We start from the raw sequence: 12540 nt of genomic DNA, 5'->3' as shown, positions 1-12540 counted from the left end.
GTCCATTGGGTAGATGATGATTGGCGTATTCAGAAGAGGATTATCAATTTCTTCCATGTGCCAGGACGACATACTGGTGAGAATATGTCTCATACCTTAAGTTCATGTATGTTGAAATGGAACATCGAGAAGAAAATATTTTCTTTGACTCTGGACAATGCTGCTGCAAATGAAGTTGCTGTTAAGGATGTCATCTTAGGACTCAAGAAGTATTGTCCATTAATCTGTGATGGTCTCTTTTTTCATGTCAGATGTGCTAATCACATTCTTAATTTGGTTGCTAAAGATGGTATGAGTGCGATTGTATCTTCAATTCAGAATATTAGAGCATTTGTGGTGGCTGTGAAGGGTTCTCCATTGCAGTGGGAGGAGTTCCTAAAGTGTGCTACTGAGTGTGGATTGGACACAAAGTCGGGCCTCTCACTTGATGTTTCTACTAGGTGGAATTCAACGTATACCATGTTGAGGGATGCTTTATATTACAGGGCTGCTTTTGAGAGGCTCATGTCTTGTGAACGTGACAGGTATGAGAAAATTGATCCTTCTTCTACAGAATGGAAAAAGGCAAAATCTCTTTTACCATGCTTGAAAAAGTTCTTTGATCTCACTGAGTTATTTTCTGGTACACTATATCCAACTGCAAACTTATTTTTCAAAGGCTTCTGTGAGATTAAGTTCTTGCTAATTGATTGGTGTCATAGTGATGATCCTACTATTAGTAGCATGGCAACTTCTATGAGTTTTAAATTTGAGAAGTATTGGAAGAAGTCCAATGTTGCTCTTGCTATTGCAAGTGTTCTTGACCCTAGGTTCAAGAGGAAAATTGTAGAATTTTACTTGAGGAGGGTGTACAAAAATTCCTATCAAGATGAACTTAACAAATTTAATTGTGTTATGAGGAGCATGTATGAATGCTATGCTGCTAGTAATCCTTCATCTTTAAAGAGTAAAGCACCTGCACCTTCAACAGAGTCAAATTTGTTTATGGACATGGTAGATGAGGAACTTGATAGCTACCTATATGACACACATGACCTGGATGATGATGCAAACGACTTGGATAAGTACTTGGCAGAACCACCATTAAAGGTTACCAAAGCCAATTATTATACATTTGATATTTTAGCATGGTGGAAGGGTCAGAGGGATGAGTATCCTATTCTATGGCTGCTTGCTCGTGATGTGCTTGCCATGCAAGTGTCAACGGTAGCTTCTGAATCAGCTTTTAGTGCTGGTGGCCGTGTTGTTGATCCATATCGTTCTCGTCTTGATCCTGAGATGGTACAAGCACTGATTTGCACTAAAGATTGGATAGCTGCAGCAAAAAAAGGTGACAATTTAAACTTCTACTCATGTAAAGTCTTCACATTTTTACTAATGTACATGCCTTGACATTTCAGGTTCTAAGAATGTTTCGTCATTGGTCGTTGATCTTGATATTCTTGAGGCTGTTGCTAATAATCTGATGTTTGAGGTATAAAATATAAATTGTACAACTACTTCTATTTTCTGTTCTCATTTGTGCAAAAAGACTTGCTGGAGATTAATTGAATAATTTTCCTACAAAACAACAGGACGAAGACTTAGCAAGTGATGATGATGAGATTGAGGTTGAGCTGTAGGCCGCCAAAAAAGTGAAGAAAGAGGAAGTTTAAAAGTGATGAGTTTGTGTTGTACTGTTGTGCTTGGTCAAATAATATTTGTATGGACAAAACTTGTATGGAGACTTAGTGTTGCGCTTGTATAGAGACTTTAATCCTTGTGACGAGGTTGTGTTGTGCTTGACTAGTTGTATGGAAACTTAAATTCTTGCGCTAAATATTTGCGCTTATATGGAGATTTTTATCCTTTTGCTTGTCAATTAACAATTGTCTTATCATAAAAGATGTATCGATATATCATATACTCATGTCGATTATAGTCATGTCATGTATGACTTCATTAAATTTGTCGCATGTGATGTATAACTTGTGAGCATGTGATGTATAAATTTGTCGCATTGGTGTTTCCGTTCAGAATTATCGATCCCCGATCGAAATCGACATATTATCGATCCGATAATATCGTTTTCGATTTTTTGATACACCCGATACCGTATTCGTTTTCGGCATTACCGCTACCGATTCCGTTTCCGAGAAAAAATACGGAAATGAAAACGGTTTTAGCGTATTCCGACCGTTTCCGACCGTTTTCAACCCTAACCGGCAGTGTTGCCATTTTCCAAAAACAAAAAAAATAAAAAAATCTCGCTCGCCGCTCGACCCCCCGCGCCAGCTCTGCCAGCCACGCATCCTGCAACCACCACAGTGCCACCACCGCCGGTTTCATTCATGAGTGCAGCAAGATCAAACATTCACATCATCGAGCTCAGTGGCATCAAACATTCACATTCACGTACATCAAACATTCACATCCACAGAGAAAGATTCACATCCACACGCGGAGAAAGAAATCAACAACCTGCAAACATTCACATCTACATAGAAAGATTCACATCACAGATCTGGATGGACGCCAAAGATGGAGTGTCGTGGCAATTGTTGTTGCGTGGCACACCAGTCGAGCGCGCTATGGCCCTGCTGTTCATAGATGTCGCCGAAGTCAGAGGAAGCAACCTCTATGCGTTTGGCAGAGTAGTCAAGGTAGAAGCGTCCCAGCGAGTAGTAGAGTGTAGCAGCGTCGCGGTCAGTGAGGGAGACCTTCGCCTGGAAGCCATTCCTTGATGCCATGAGGAGATCGATTGAGATACGAGATAGAGGAGAGATTGAGAGTTAACTGGATTGAGAGAGAGGAGATCGATTGAGATACCAAAGAGAGGAGAGATTGAGAGAGACTTAACTAGATTGAGAGAGAGAGAGGAGATTGATTGAGATACGAGAGAGAGGAGAGATTGAGAGAGACTTAACCGGATGAGCGAACGCGAGACTTAACTGGATTGAACTTAAAATTTGGGTCCAGCCCTAGAATCATTGTCGGTCCATGGCTTTAAACCGGCAGTGATGAAGGATTTGGACATCACTGTCGGCCGATAGCTTGAGCTGACAGTGATGCCCCTTATCGATTCATAAGCCACGATGACAGATTCTTTACGTGCGGCTTACGAACCGGCAGTAATACCTCATCCCTGCCGATCCATTGGAAACTGACAATGATAGGTTAGCATATAAACTGATTATGTAGTAGTGAATTTCCTTCGACCGGCATACCCGATCCCATGTCACCCTGCATTTTGTACCACTGGCTTCCTCAATGCCCACCCATATCCATGCCCACATGATTTTCTCCAGTCGCTTACGAACGTATATTGGTAGTTGATGTGTAGTCATGATATAGATGGGTAGAGTCGTGAGGACAGACTTGGCCAAGGTCACCTGACTGACTAGGTTGAAGAAGTGTCCTTTCCACCCTGTCACTCGACTTGTTGCTCGGTCGATCAAGGGTTGAAGCTTCACCCTGCGAAGCTTACATAACGAGAGCGGCATCCCGAGATATTTAAAGGGGAGGCCGACATAAGAAACCTGTAGCGGTGTAAGTATCTCTTGTAAATCTAACTCATCACATCGAATGGCCGCAATTGAGCTTTTGGAGAGGTTGGCTCGCAGTCTGTTGACTTGGCTGAAGAGTTCAAGGATTTGGCCAATAAGTTTCATATCCTCTTTAACCGGTGCTAAAAAGATTAGAATATCGTCAGCATATAGAAACAGTCTTATCCTGACCGTGCGGTGATGTATGAGCGACAGGAGGCCGACGGTAGTAGCCATCTCAAAAAGGCGTTGGAGGGGATCTATAGCTATGATGAAAAAAAAAGGCCATAGAGGATCGTCCTGCGATAGGCCTCGATGCTGGTGCTATTACCTAATGCTATGCTGTATGGAGTGCAGATGACTTGTCATTTGTGTAGTTTCGGATTCTTCTTAGGCCCTTATTGGGACGGAGAATTTATTAATCTTGCCAAATCTCTGTGCTACACAACAGCTTGATGATATGGACGTCCACACGCACAATCTTGTGTTCCATGCCTTCTGAGTGGGAGCCGCTGGCTCGCCGCCGCTGACGCTTGCGTATCTGCAGAGGACAGGACCTGGTCTGGGCACCGGGCTCCGACGCTCCACTTCCGCCGCTGCCTGCGTGGTCGACTCCAGGTCAAGAAAACCAGCCACCGCACTGAACACCGCTACACCGGCGAGCGCCTGCCAGCCCCACACACGGCACCGTACCGGCCCCCAGCGTCGAGCACTTGCCTCGTCCGTAATGCTGATGCGTGTGCAAAGCGACGTCCTCAAGTCAAGCAGCGGGGCAGCCGCCAACGCAACCGGCTGAGCACTTAACCCGATCGCCGCCGACGAAGTGCGAACCCCCGCCCGTATCTATTCCAAGTGCAGGGTGACTCATCAGGTCATTGACTTCCTGGGCTCCAAAAACACGGCGGGCCTCTCCGGCTTCAAAGTTCAAACTATGCCCAGTTGCCCACGCCGTTCCCGGCAAGCCAACTTTTTCGTCTGATCAAGCTGGAGGTCGGTGCCCTTCCGCCGTACGCTGCCACGCCTGTAGGCTCACACGTTGCAGATGACCTACTTAATTAATCGGCACCGGCCTTTCTCTTGAAGCTGAGGTTGGTCCGCTGGTGACACCCATGAGTACATGCACTGTTGCTATCCTCTACGTTGCAGGAGAGCTCAAGCTCTGAGGCGATCTTCAATATATATTTAAAAATATATTCTCTATAACACTATTACAGTATCATCTAACACTATTACAGTATCTCTTATTTTTTTCATCTTCAATCGCTACTCTATTTCCTGCCTACCATTACTTTCTATCTCTCCTCGAGCCCACAATCATATGCAGCTACAGTAATACGGAATCCTTTTTCCTTCGGCAAAGTTACTGACGTCGGCATCCATCTGTATTCCTATAGCACTGGATGGAGACTCTATTGGAGAGCTCCGATCGACAAAAGTGGTTGGCAAAAGCGCTATAAGGATGGAGAAAGTGATCAGTACAGTGAATTGCCTCTTCTGTTGGAGATAGTCTAACCTTGCAACGCACGCGGACAGATACGGATCCACTTGTATCTATAAATTTTTATTTTTTAATGATCTATCATACGTAGTAATATACTCCCTCTGGTTGCAAATATAGGTCATTTTATCCTCAACTATTCTTTAAATATAAGTTATTCTCGAGTTTCTATATATTTTTTTCTCTTTTATTCCTGTTTTACCCTTGTTTAATAAATACTACTACTCTCACAAATGAATGAGTTATCTTTTCCAATGCAGAATAAATGAAGAGCAACAAGATTATTTGATCTATTTTCTTAATCTTTATACATAAATTTAAAATGATCTACATTTACGATCGGAGTGAATATGTAACACCTCTAGCTTAATAAATAAATCATCTACATTTTTAGCTGACTAGCTCGAAACAACCGATTATCTTTTTCTAGATCTGTCAGTGAGGCCCGGTAGGGAAAAGAAGAGTTGATTTTTACCTAGGATGCCAAATGTCCTCGCTCCGTTGGAACTTGGAAACCAGCATGCACCGGATCAAATGTGTGGATATAGTAGTGCTACGCTGACAAGAATACTCCTCGCGTGGCTTGTGAATGATGAACGCGGCTTTGTGGATAACAGCCAAGATCGCGGAGTCCACGCGGCGGAACGGGCGCGGCTCCGAATCGGCTCCCGTCACGTGTAGCTTCGAAACTTCCCAGGTCAAAAACGCTTCCACCGATCCAGCAGTGGTGGTGGTAGCTGGGCAGCTGGCCGCCCCGGGAGCTCGCTCGCTTTCCACGTCCGCCGAGAGAAAACAAACGAGGGTTATCCACAAGTTTATCCGAAATCGCATCGCGTAATCCGCAGCAACGAGCCAACAACCACCTTTCAGCCTAGGCGTTGATTAAGTTATGCGACCGCAGATTCGCAGGTGGAAAAGGGGGGTCGTCACGCACGGCACTTTTCGACCCGCGTGGGCGCAATTAATCGGCGCTAATCTAATCCGGATCGACGAACTCGTGATGAGTCAAATCGTCATGTGATCTCGCAGGCCTAGCTCCAGCCGGGTCTGGACGCCGCTCCGGTTGTAATCGCTTTTGGTGCGTAATCGTTTTGGGCTTCTTTTGCTCTCGCTTTCCCCTTCCCGGATCCGGCCGGAACACGTGACGGAACAAGCCCTGCCGGATGGGACCGAATGAGTAGGGGTAGGCATGGAGCGATTTTATATATACACTCCAGTTTAATTTAGCTAATTAACTTCTCAATATACCTATTGATGCTGCATCTGCATCAATCAGGATCTGTTAAGGATAAGGCAATATAGTAGCGCTAGTCTTCTACTCCGGTAGGTGCTGAGCAACATGCATGCTCCTTGTGGCGGAAAAGGAGGGCGTCTTCACAGGAGTCCTCGCGCGGCACTGCTGTTGTAACGTTGCGTGGTGGATCATGTGGATCGATCGTACGTCGAGCTGGTGGCTCGATTCGCTTGCTTTTTGGTAATTATTTCGAACACGCGCTTCCTGTTTCTGATTCTGTGATCGATGCGGCCATACTCTACTTCTGTTGTGGATAAGACGGAGGTGTTCATTTTTAGTATGCGCGCGCTCCAAAGAAAATGGTGGAAAAGGTTTTGTTTGGTGTTTTTGTCTCAAAGATACTCTCTCTATTTAGAAATAATAAAAGTATTTTTTAAAAGAAATTAAATTTTTTATATACTTCGATTAATATTTAATTAAATTATAATCATATCTAAGTGTATAAAACTATATAACTAAATTTATAATTTAAAATAATTTCACACTATATAGATTTTATAGCTATAAATAATATATTTTTTAAGAAAATCTAAGTCAAAATGTAACTTTGAAGACCTAACTAAAAAATTGTATCTACTATTTTTAAACGGAATGAGTAGATTATGAACTTATAGCATAGATTGAACATGGTTCGACCTATTTACCAGGGGATAAGCGTTGACTACTGCATAAGGATGGTTGTCAGATATATATATACATCACGTTTCATTGAAAACTTCGTAGGTTATATTGCTTCTTTGACAGTAAATAACTATATGCGTTGAAGTAACCATCGTCTTAGTTTACAATTTGTGTTTTCGCCAAATGAGAGTTCTTTGTTGTTTTCTGAGAGAGTGCAAGGTACACCTGTGCGGCTGTGCCATTCTCCTAGCAAATCAGCCTTGCAGTCGTAACAAGAAACCCATATACGTATCTATGGAATTGTTCGCAGATCGAGTAGATTTTGCAAAATGTTGCGATTTTCCTGTAGTCTCAATGAACTAAAAAGTCGTGCTAAGTTACTGAGGATCTAAAAGTCAATAGTAAGTCACCAAGAATCCATGCACACGAAGAAGGCATAAATTTTGCAACTTGTATTCATATTCATATTTGATCCAAACCATATCCCACATTGAGTATCCGACACAAAGGAAACAAAAACACAAATTTTGCAAAAAGAAGAATACCATTTGACTTTTCGTCATCACCCAGTCATCCTAGCTAATGAGACAATTATAATACAGAGAATCCTTAACATTTTTAAATTTCCCGCTAAACCAGAATAATGATATGACTAAATTATTGCCGAACACCGTCAGCGAAGTTCGGAACGTCACGGCTACTACATGGCGAGCTTGGCGGCGTCGAGTTTGCCGTTGGACTTGGGCATCTCGACGTCGGCGCCGACGTGCACGTCCTCGTCGCGGATGAACCTGCCCCAGTACCAGTGCGCCTTCCAGACGAGCACCATCTCCTCGATAGGCACGTTCTTGGTCTCGGGGAGGAATAGCGCGACGAAGATGGTCATGACGACGACCCAGGCGCCGAAGAAGAAGAAGAGGATGAACTTGAAGCGGCAGAGCATGGGCAGGAACGCCTGCGCGATGATGAAGGTGCAGAGCATGTTCACCGACACGTTGATGCTCTGCCCCGCCGACCTAATCTCCAGCGGGAAGATCTCGCTGGGCACCAGCCACCCCAGCGGTCCCCACGACCACGCGAACCCGGCCACGTACGCGCAGATGAAGAGCACCACAATGGCGGCGTACGCCTTGGGGATCTCGGCCACGCCGGAGAACCCGAACTTGGCGCCGATCAGGCTGCCGACCACGATCTGGCAGGCCAGCATCTGGGTGCCGCCCTGCAGGAACAACTTGCGGCGGCCGAGGCGGTCCACGGTCACGATGGAGACGAAGGTGGCGAAGACGTTGACGAGGCCCGTGATCACGGCGGACATGAGGGACGCGTCGTCCGCGAACCCGAGCGTCTTGAAGAGCACCGGCGCGTAGAACATGATGACGTTGATGCCGGTCAGCTGCTGGAACATCGGGATGACGATGGCCATGGTGAGCTGCGGGCGGTACCGCGGCTGCAGGATGTTGCGCCAAGGGTGGGCCACGAGCTTGGACTCCTCGCTGGCGACCACCAGGTCGTTGTACTCCTCATCCACGTCGTCCGTGCCGCGCACGCGCTTCAGCATGCGCTTGGCAGCGTTGGTGTAGCCGCGGTCGATGAGGGAGTTGGGGGTGTCGGGCAGGAAGAGCGCGCCCACGGAGATGATGGCCGCCGGCACAGCCGCCAGCGCGAGGCTCACGCGCCAGCCCCACCCGCCCTTGATCTTGGCAGTCCCGTAGTTGATCAGGTTCGCGCACAGGATGCCGATCGTGATCATCAGCTGGAAGCCGATGTTGAGCATCCCGCGCAGCCGCGCCGGCGCCATCTCCGACAGGTACACAGGGACCGACTGGTTGGCGAAGCCGACGCCGATGCCGAGGAGGACGCGGCCGAGGATGAGCATGACCACGTCCTTGGCGGCGCCGTTGAGCGCGGCGCCGACGAGGAAGGTGACGCCGCCGCCGAACATGGACCACTTGCGCCCGGCCAAACGCGTGACGGTGGCGGCGAAGAAGGAGGCGACGAGCGCGGCGAGGTAGAGCGAGGAGGTGAACATGGTGAGCAGCTGGCTGTCGAACTTGCAGTACTGGTTACTCTGGTTCCGCTCCGCCTCCTGCTCCTTCCGGTACACCGACGGGAAGAACTTCATCAGGAACGGGTTCATCGACGTCACACCACCTGATCAAACACAGCATTGCACAAAATCAGTTTCTTTCTTCTTCTTCTTTGCTTCTGATTGTGCTTCAAAGATTATTGTAGTTTTTTAGGAATGATCTGAGCTGATTTTCTCATTAAAGAACGAGTAGTTGAAAAGTAAGAAAATAGTTAAATGGAAAGATGGCCAGGTGATACATGGAAAGATTCTTCTTGGCTCTTGAAAGAATCTAATAAAGAAATGGAAGGGAATATCGCAGTTTTGTTTGTATGTGTAGAAGCTCAAATCATGCGTCGAGTCTCCCGACAAGACGGTAGGTGAACTATACCCGAGAAAATCCCCTGAATCGCAAGAGCAAAGCATGCCAGATGCAAACAAAGACTGTTTTTTATCTTTCTAAATCATAATCATGAAAATGAAAAGATCATGAACAAAGAACAGCCATAAGAATTTGCCAGAAACAACGAGCTGCGTGACTCACCGGAGATGCCGATGTCATATCCGAAGATGAGGCCGCCGGTGGCGGCGACGATGCAGGCGAGGAGCACGAACATAGTGAGCTTGCCGGGGTAGTCCTTCCCCCCTCCGGTGTTCGCCACCACGCCGCCGGCCATTGCTGACAACCACCACTACAACTGCACCGCCTCGGGATGCTAATCAAACGACGATGGGCAGCCCAAACCTTCCACAAACACAAGCTTTCACCTTGCAGAATCGCAGGCTACCCTAAACCAAAGAGAAGCAGAGGGATCGATGTGCTCGCGAGTGCCTCGGGAGCGTTTGCGAGTGCAGAAGCGGATGGGAGTGGAGGAATGGGGGAGGAGCGGGCGGGCTTTATAGGCGGGAGAGGGGCGTGGGGCGCCGTGTGAAAGGGAGACGAACCGGAGGGTTGGACCGCAAAATCGACCGGCCCAACTTTCCGGCGGTTCCTTCTTGTTTTGCCGGTTTTTTCTAGTTTCTTCCTGCATATTAATTGTGGCCGTGGATATATCTTTATCCAGTTACTCTGCTTCCTCGAAAGAACCGGCAGCCATTAATGTGAACACGGCTGCTTTTCTCAGGCTGTCGATGTTATCTGGTACGTTGGAAATGTAAATGCAATGGATTAGGGTTCGGTCATATGAAACTTAGTTTCCAAAGGACCATGTGAACACGTTGGTGTCGGAGAGTTCAGGGGAGAGGGTTAGAGTTCGGGATTTATTGGTGGTCTCGGGGGTTAGAGGAGGGTTAGGTGATGGTCGGGCCAATGGGTAGGCTGTGGTGTGGTGGTGCAGCGAGGTGTCGGTATCAGTGTTGTCGGTCGCAAGCGGATAGAGATGATGAAAATGGAGCGGTTAGCGCGACAGTGGATAGTGAATGTGGATCCGTGGTAGGGATGCTGCTAGAGACGAGAGGAGATGGGTGACACAGGGAGTGAGGTTCGTCGATGCCGTGGAGAAGACGGTGTGCTTTGGTACGAAGGAAGAAGAAACAATCTCAGTGTGTGATTCTGACCCGACGGTTGAGCTGCACCGACTTTAACACAGCGACGTTTTCAGGTGCTGAGATTTAGCATCTCCCTAGCAGCATAGGGTGGCGCTGTACTATAATGAGTGGGATCATTATGTGCTGATGACTCGGCGACAGATCATGCGCATCAGGATTCAGGATTAATGGGGGATCTGGTTATTGATGATCGAGTTTTTCTGGATGACAGTGTGTACATGTCGCTGGAGCTACTGGCCGATCTGGCAGTATCATCTTCAGTTGCGAAAAAATCACCAACTCTTAGCAACGGCCACATCCTTGTGAACAAATCACGTAATGCCTTCCATCACGCAATCTTGTCTGGCTTTGCCGTTTGCACCAGTCTTAAGAACGAATCACAGCACCACACCAATTCGGCCCGCTGACAACGTGGGCCCACCTGCCGGCGACGGCTTGTTCCCGCCGAGGAGGCAAATGGCCGTGCCATGTCTTATCGTCCTCTCTCTCTCTCTCTCTCTCTCTCTCTCTCTCTCTCTCTCTCTCTCTCTCTCTCAATGAATATAGATTCTGGGGACCCTTGGTCACGTTGACCCACACGATCAAGAGTCCAACTTTGCATCACCGAACCAGCAGCACCCACGAAAGCAGTTCAGTTGCACGTATGGGCCATATGGCCCATGCATTTGACAGAAGCGAGTACTCCACACATCATGGTCGATCGAGCAGTGTGTGAGATTGGCTTGGCCGGTCGGCTGCCCATCGGATCGGACAGCTAGCTTTGCGTACTCCACGTCTACTTGCGCGCATCTGTGCCAGTCGGCACGCGCTGGAGCCCGTCCGCCCGTCACTCTCTCGCGTCTAGCAACGCAGCTCGGGGAACGATAAGTTTCTCGAAGGATATTTCTCGCATCGGCCGGTGCTGTTGCGTCGCTGACTCGCTACTGTTGAGACGCGTCAGTACTTGACAGCGCACAGAGAAGCGAAACGGAAGTGCCATAGAGCCGCGACGACGTCGTGTTGCAATATTACAACACTGTCGCTGTATCCCGGCCCGGGAAAGGAAAAAGGCGTCGTAGGCCGGACCGCCGGAGTCAAAGCAGACGTGCGGCCGAGCCAGGCGCGTGCGCAAGCGCAGCTCGCCGTCGACGTCGTCGCTGCATCGCGAGGCGTGATCGCCGGAGCGAGGAGGACATCCCTGGTTTCTACTGACACCGTTGCCGTTTGGGAGAGTAGGGCCAAACGCCGGTCGCCGTCCTTGGCCTACCTAATTGCTGCGTATAGGAAGCTAGCTCGGGCCTCAGCGGCACCAATTGGTTGCTAGTTTGGTCCATGGAATAGCTACGCTGCCGTGTTCGTCTCTTGATTTCGGGAAGTAGATGCTGCAGTTGCACTTATCCGCAGCGGGGTTGCATCTACATGGCTACATCGATCGATCGATCGATCTACGCTAGAGTGGGGCACGGTTGTCTTCCAAGTGCCCAGGCCGGTGCCAATAGGAGCCGAGGCAAATACCTGTAAATGGTTATGTGTTAAAAAAAATGGTGCCTTTTGATCTTTTTATAGTACGTGCATGCAATTACAAACACTTCTTCAATACGTACTACTGTACTACTAGTATATACTCAAGCCTACAAAGCACATGGCATGGCATTGTCCAGAGCTTGTTTCTACAAAAATAGAAGGCAGCTAGCCAGCCGGTCAAAGTAGTAAGTCGGCCAGGGCCTTGTACTTCTGGTCCGGTCCCCAGATAGGACGCGACGGGCATGCATGAAATGCAGTTCAAACTACGGATACTCTCTCGATCCGTGTTTCAAGTCAACGATCGGTTGATACGCGACGAGATATAGTTGCTACAAGGAGCAAGATGACAGAGATACTATCAGAGATGCACGCATGCGTCACCGCGACGACGAGAACCGGCAGACGGATCCGGCTGAGGTCAAGCCGCGTGTGTGTGTGTACTCAACAACGCATGTGCTAGCTGCCTGTTCTCGCGTGGTGAGTCAAC

At 47.9% G+C, this 12540-nt stretch overlaps 1 protein-coding gene across 1 annotated transcript; it reads right to left on the bottom strand.

The window, feature by feature from the left end:
• Positions 1-7368: 7368 nt before the first annotated feature.
• On the bottom strand, positions 7369-9884 carry LOC133892574 (sugar transport protein MST6). Its single transcript, XM_062333429.1, has 2 exons — positions 9547-9884; positions 7369-9088 (listed from the first exon to the last, which is right to left on the bottom strand). Exons 1-2 carry the CDS (start codon positions 9677-9679, stop codon positions 7638-7640), a joined length of 1584 nt encoding a protein of 527 aa, XP_062189413.1. The 5' UTR covers positions 9680-9884; the 3' UTR covers positions 7369-7637.
• Positions 9885-12540: the final 2656 nt, after the last annotated feature.

This window comes from Phragmites australis, chromosome 15 (assembly GCF_958298935.1).
Source record: "Phragmites australis chromosome 15, lpPhrAust1.1, whole genome shotgun sequence".
NCBI classification, from domain to species: domain Eukaryota; kingdom Viridiplantae; phylum Streptophyta; class Magnoliopsida; order Poales; family Poaceae; genus Phragmites; species Phragmites australis.
This window is presented reverse-complemented; position numbering and strand designations above follow the sequence as displayed.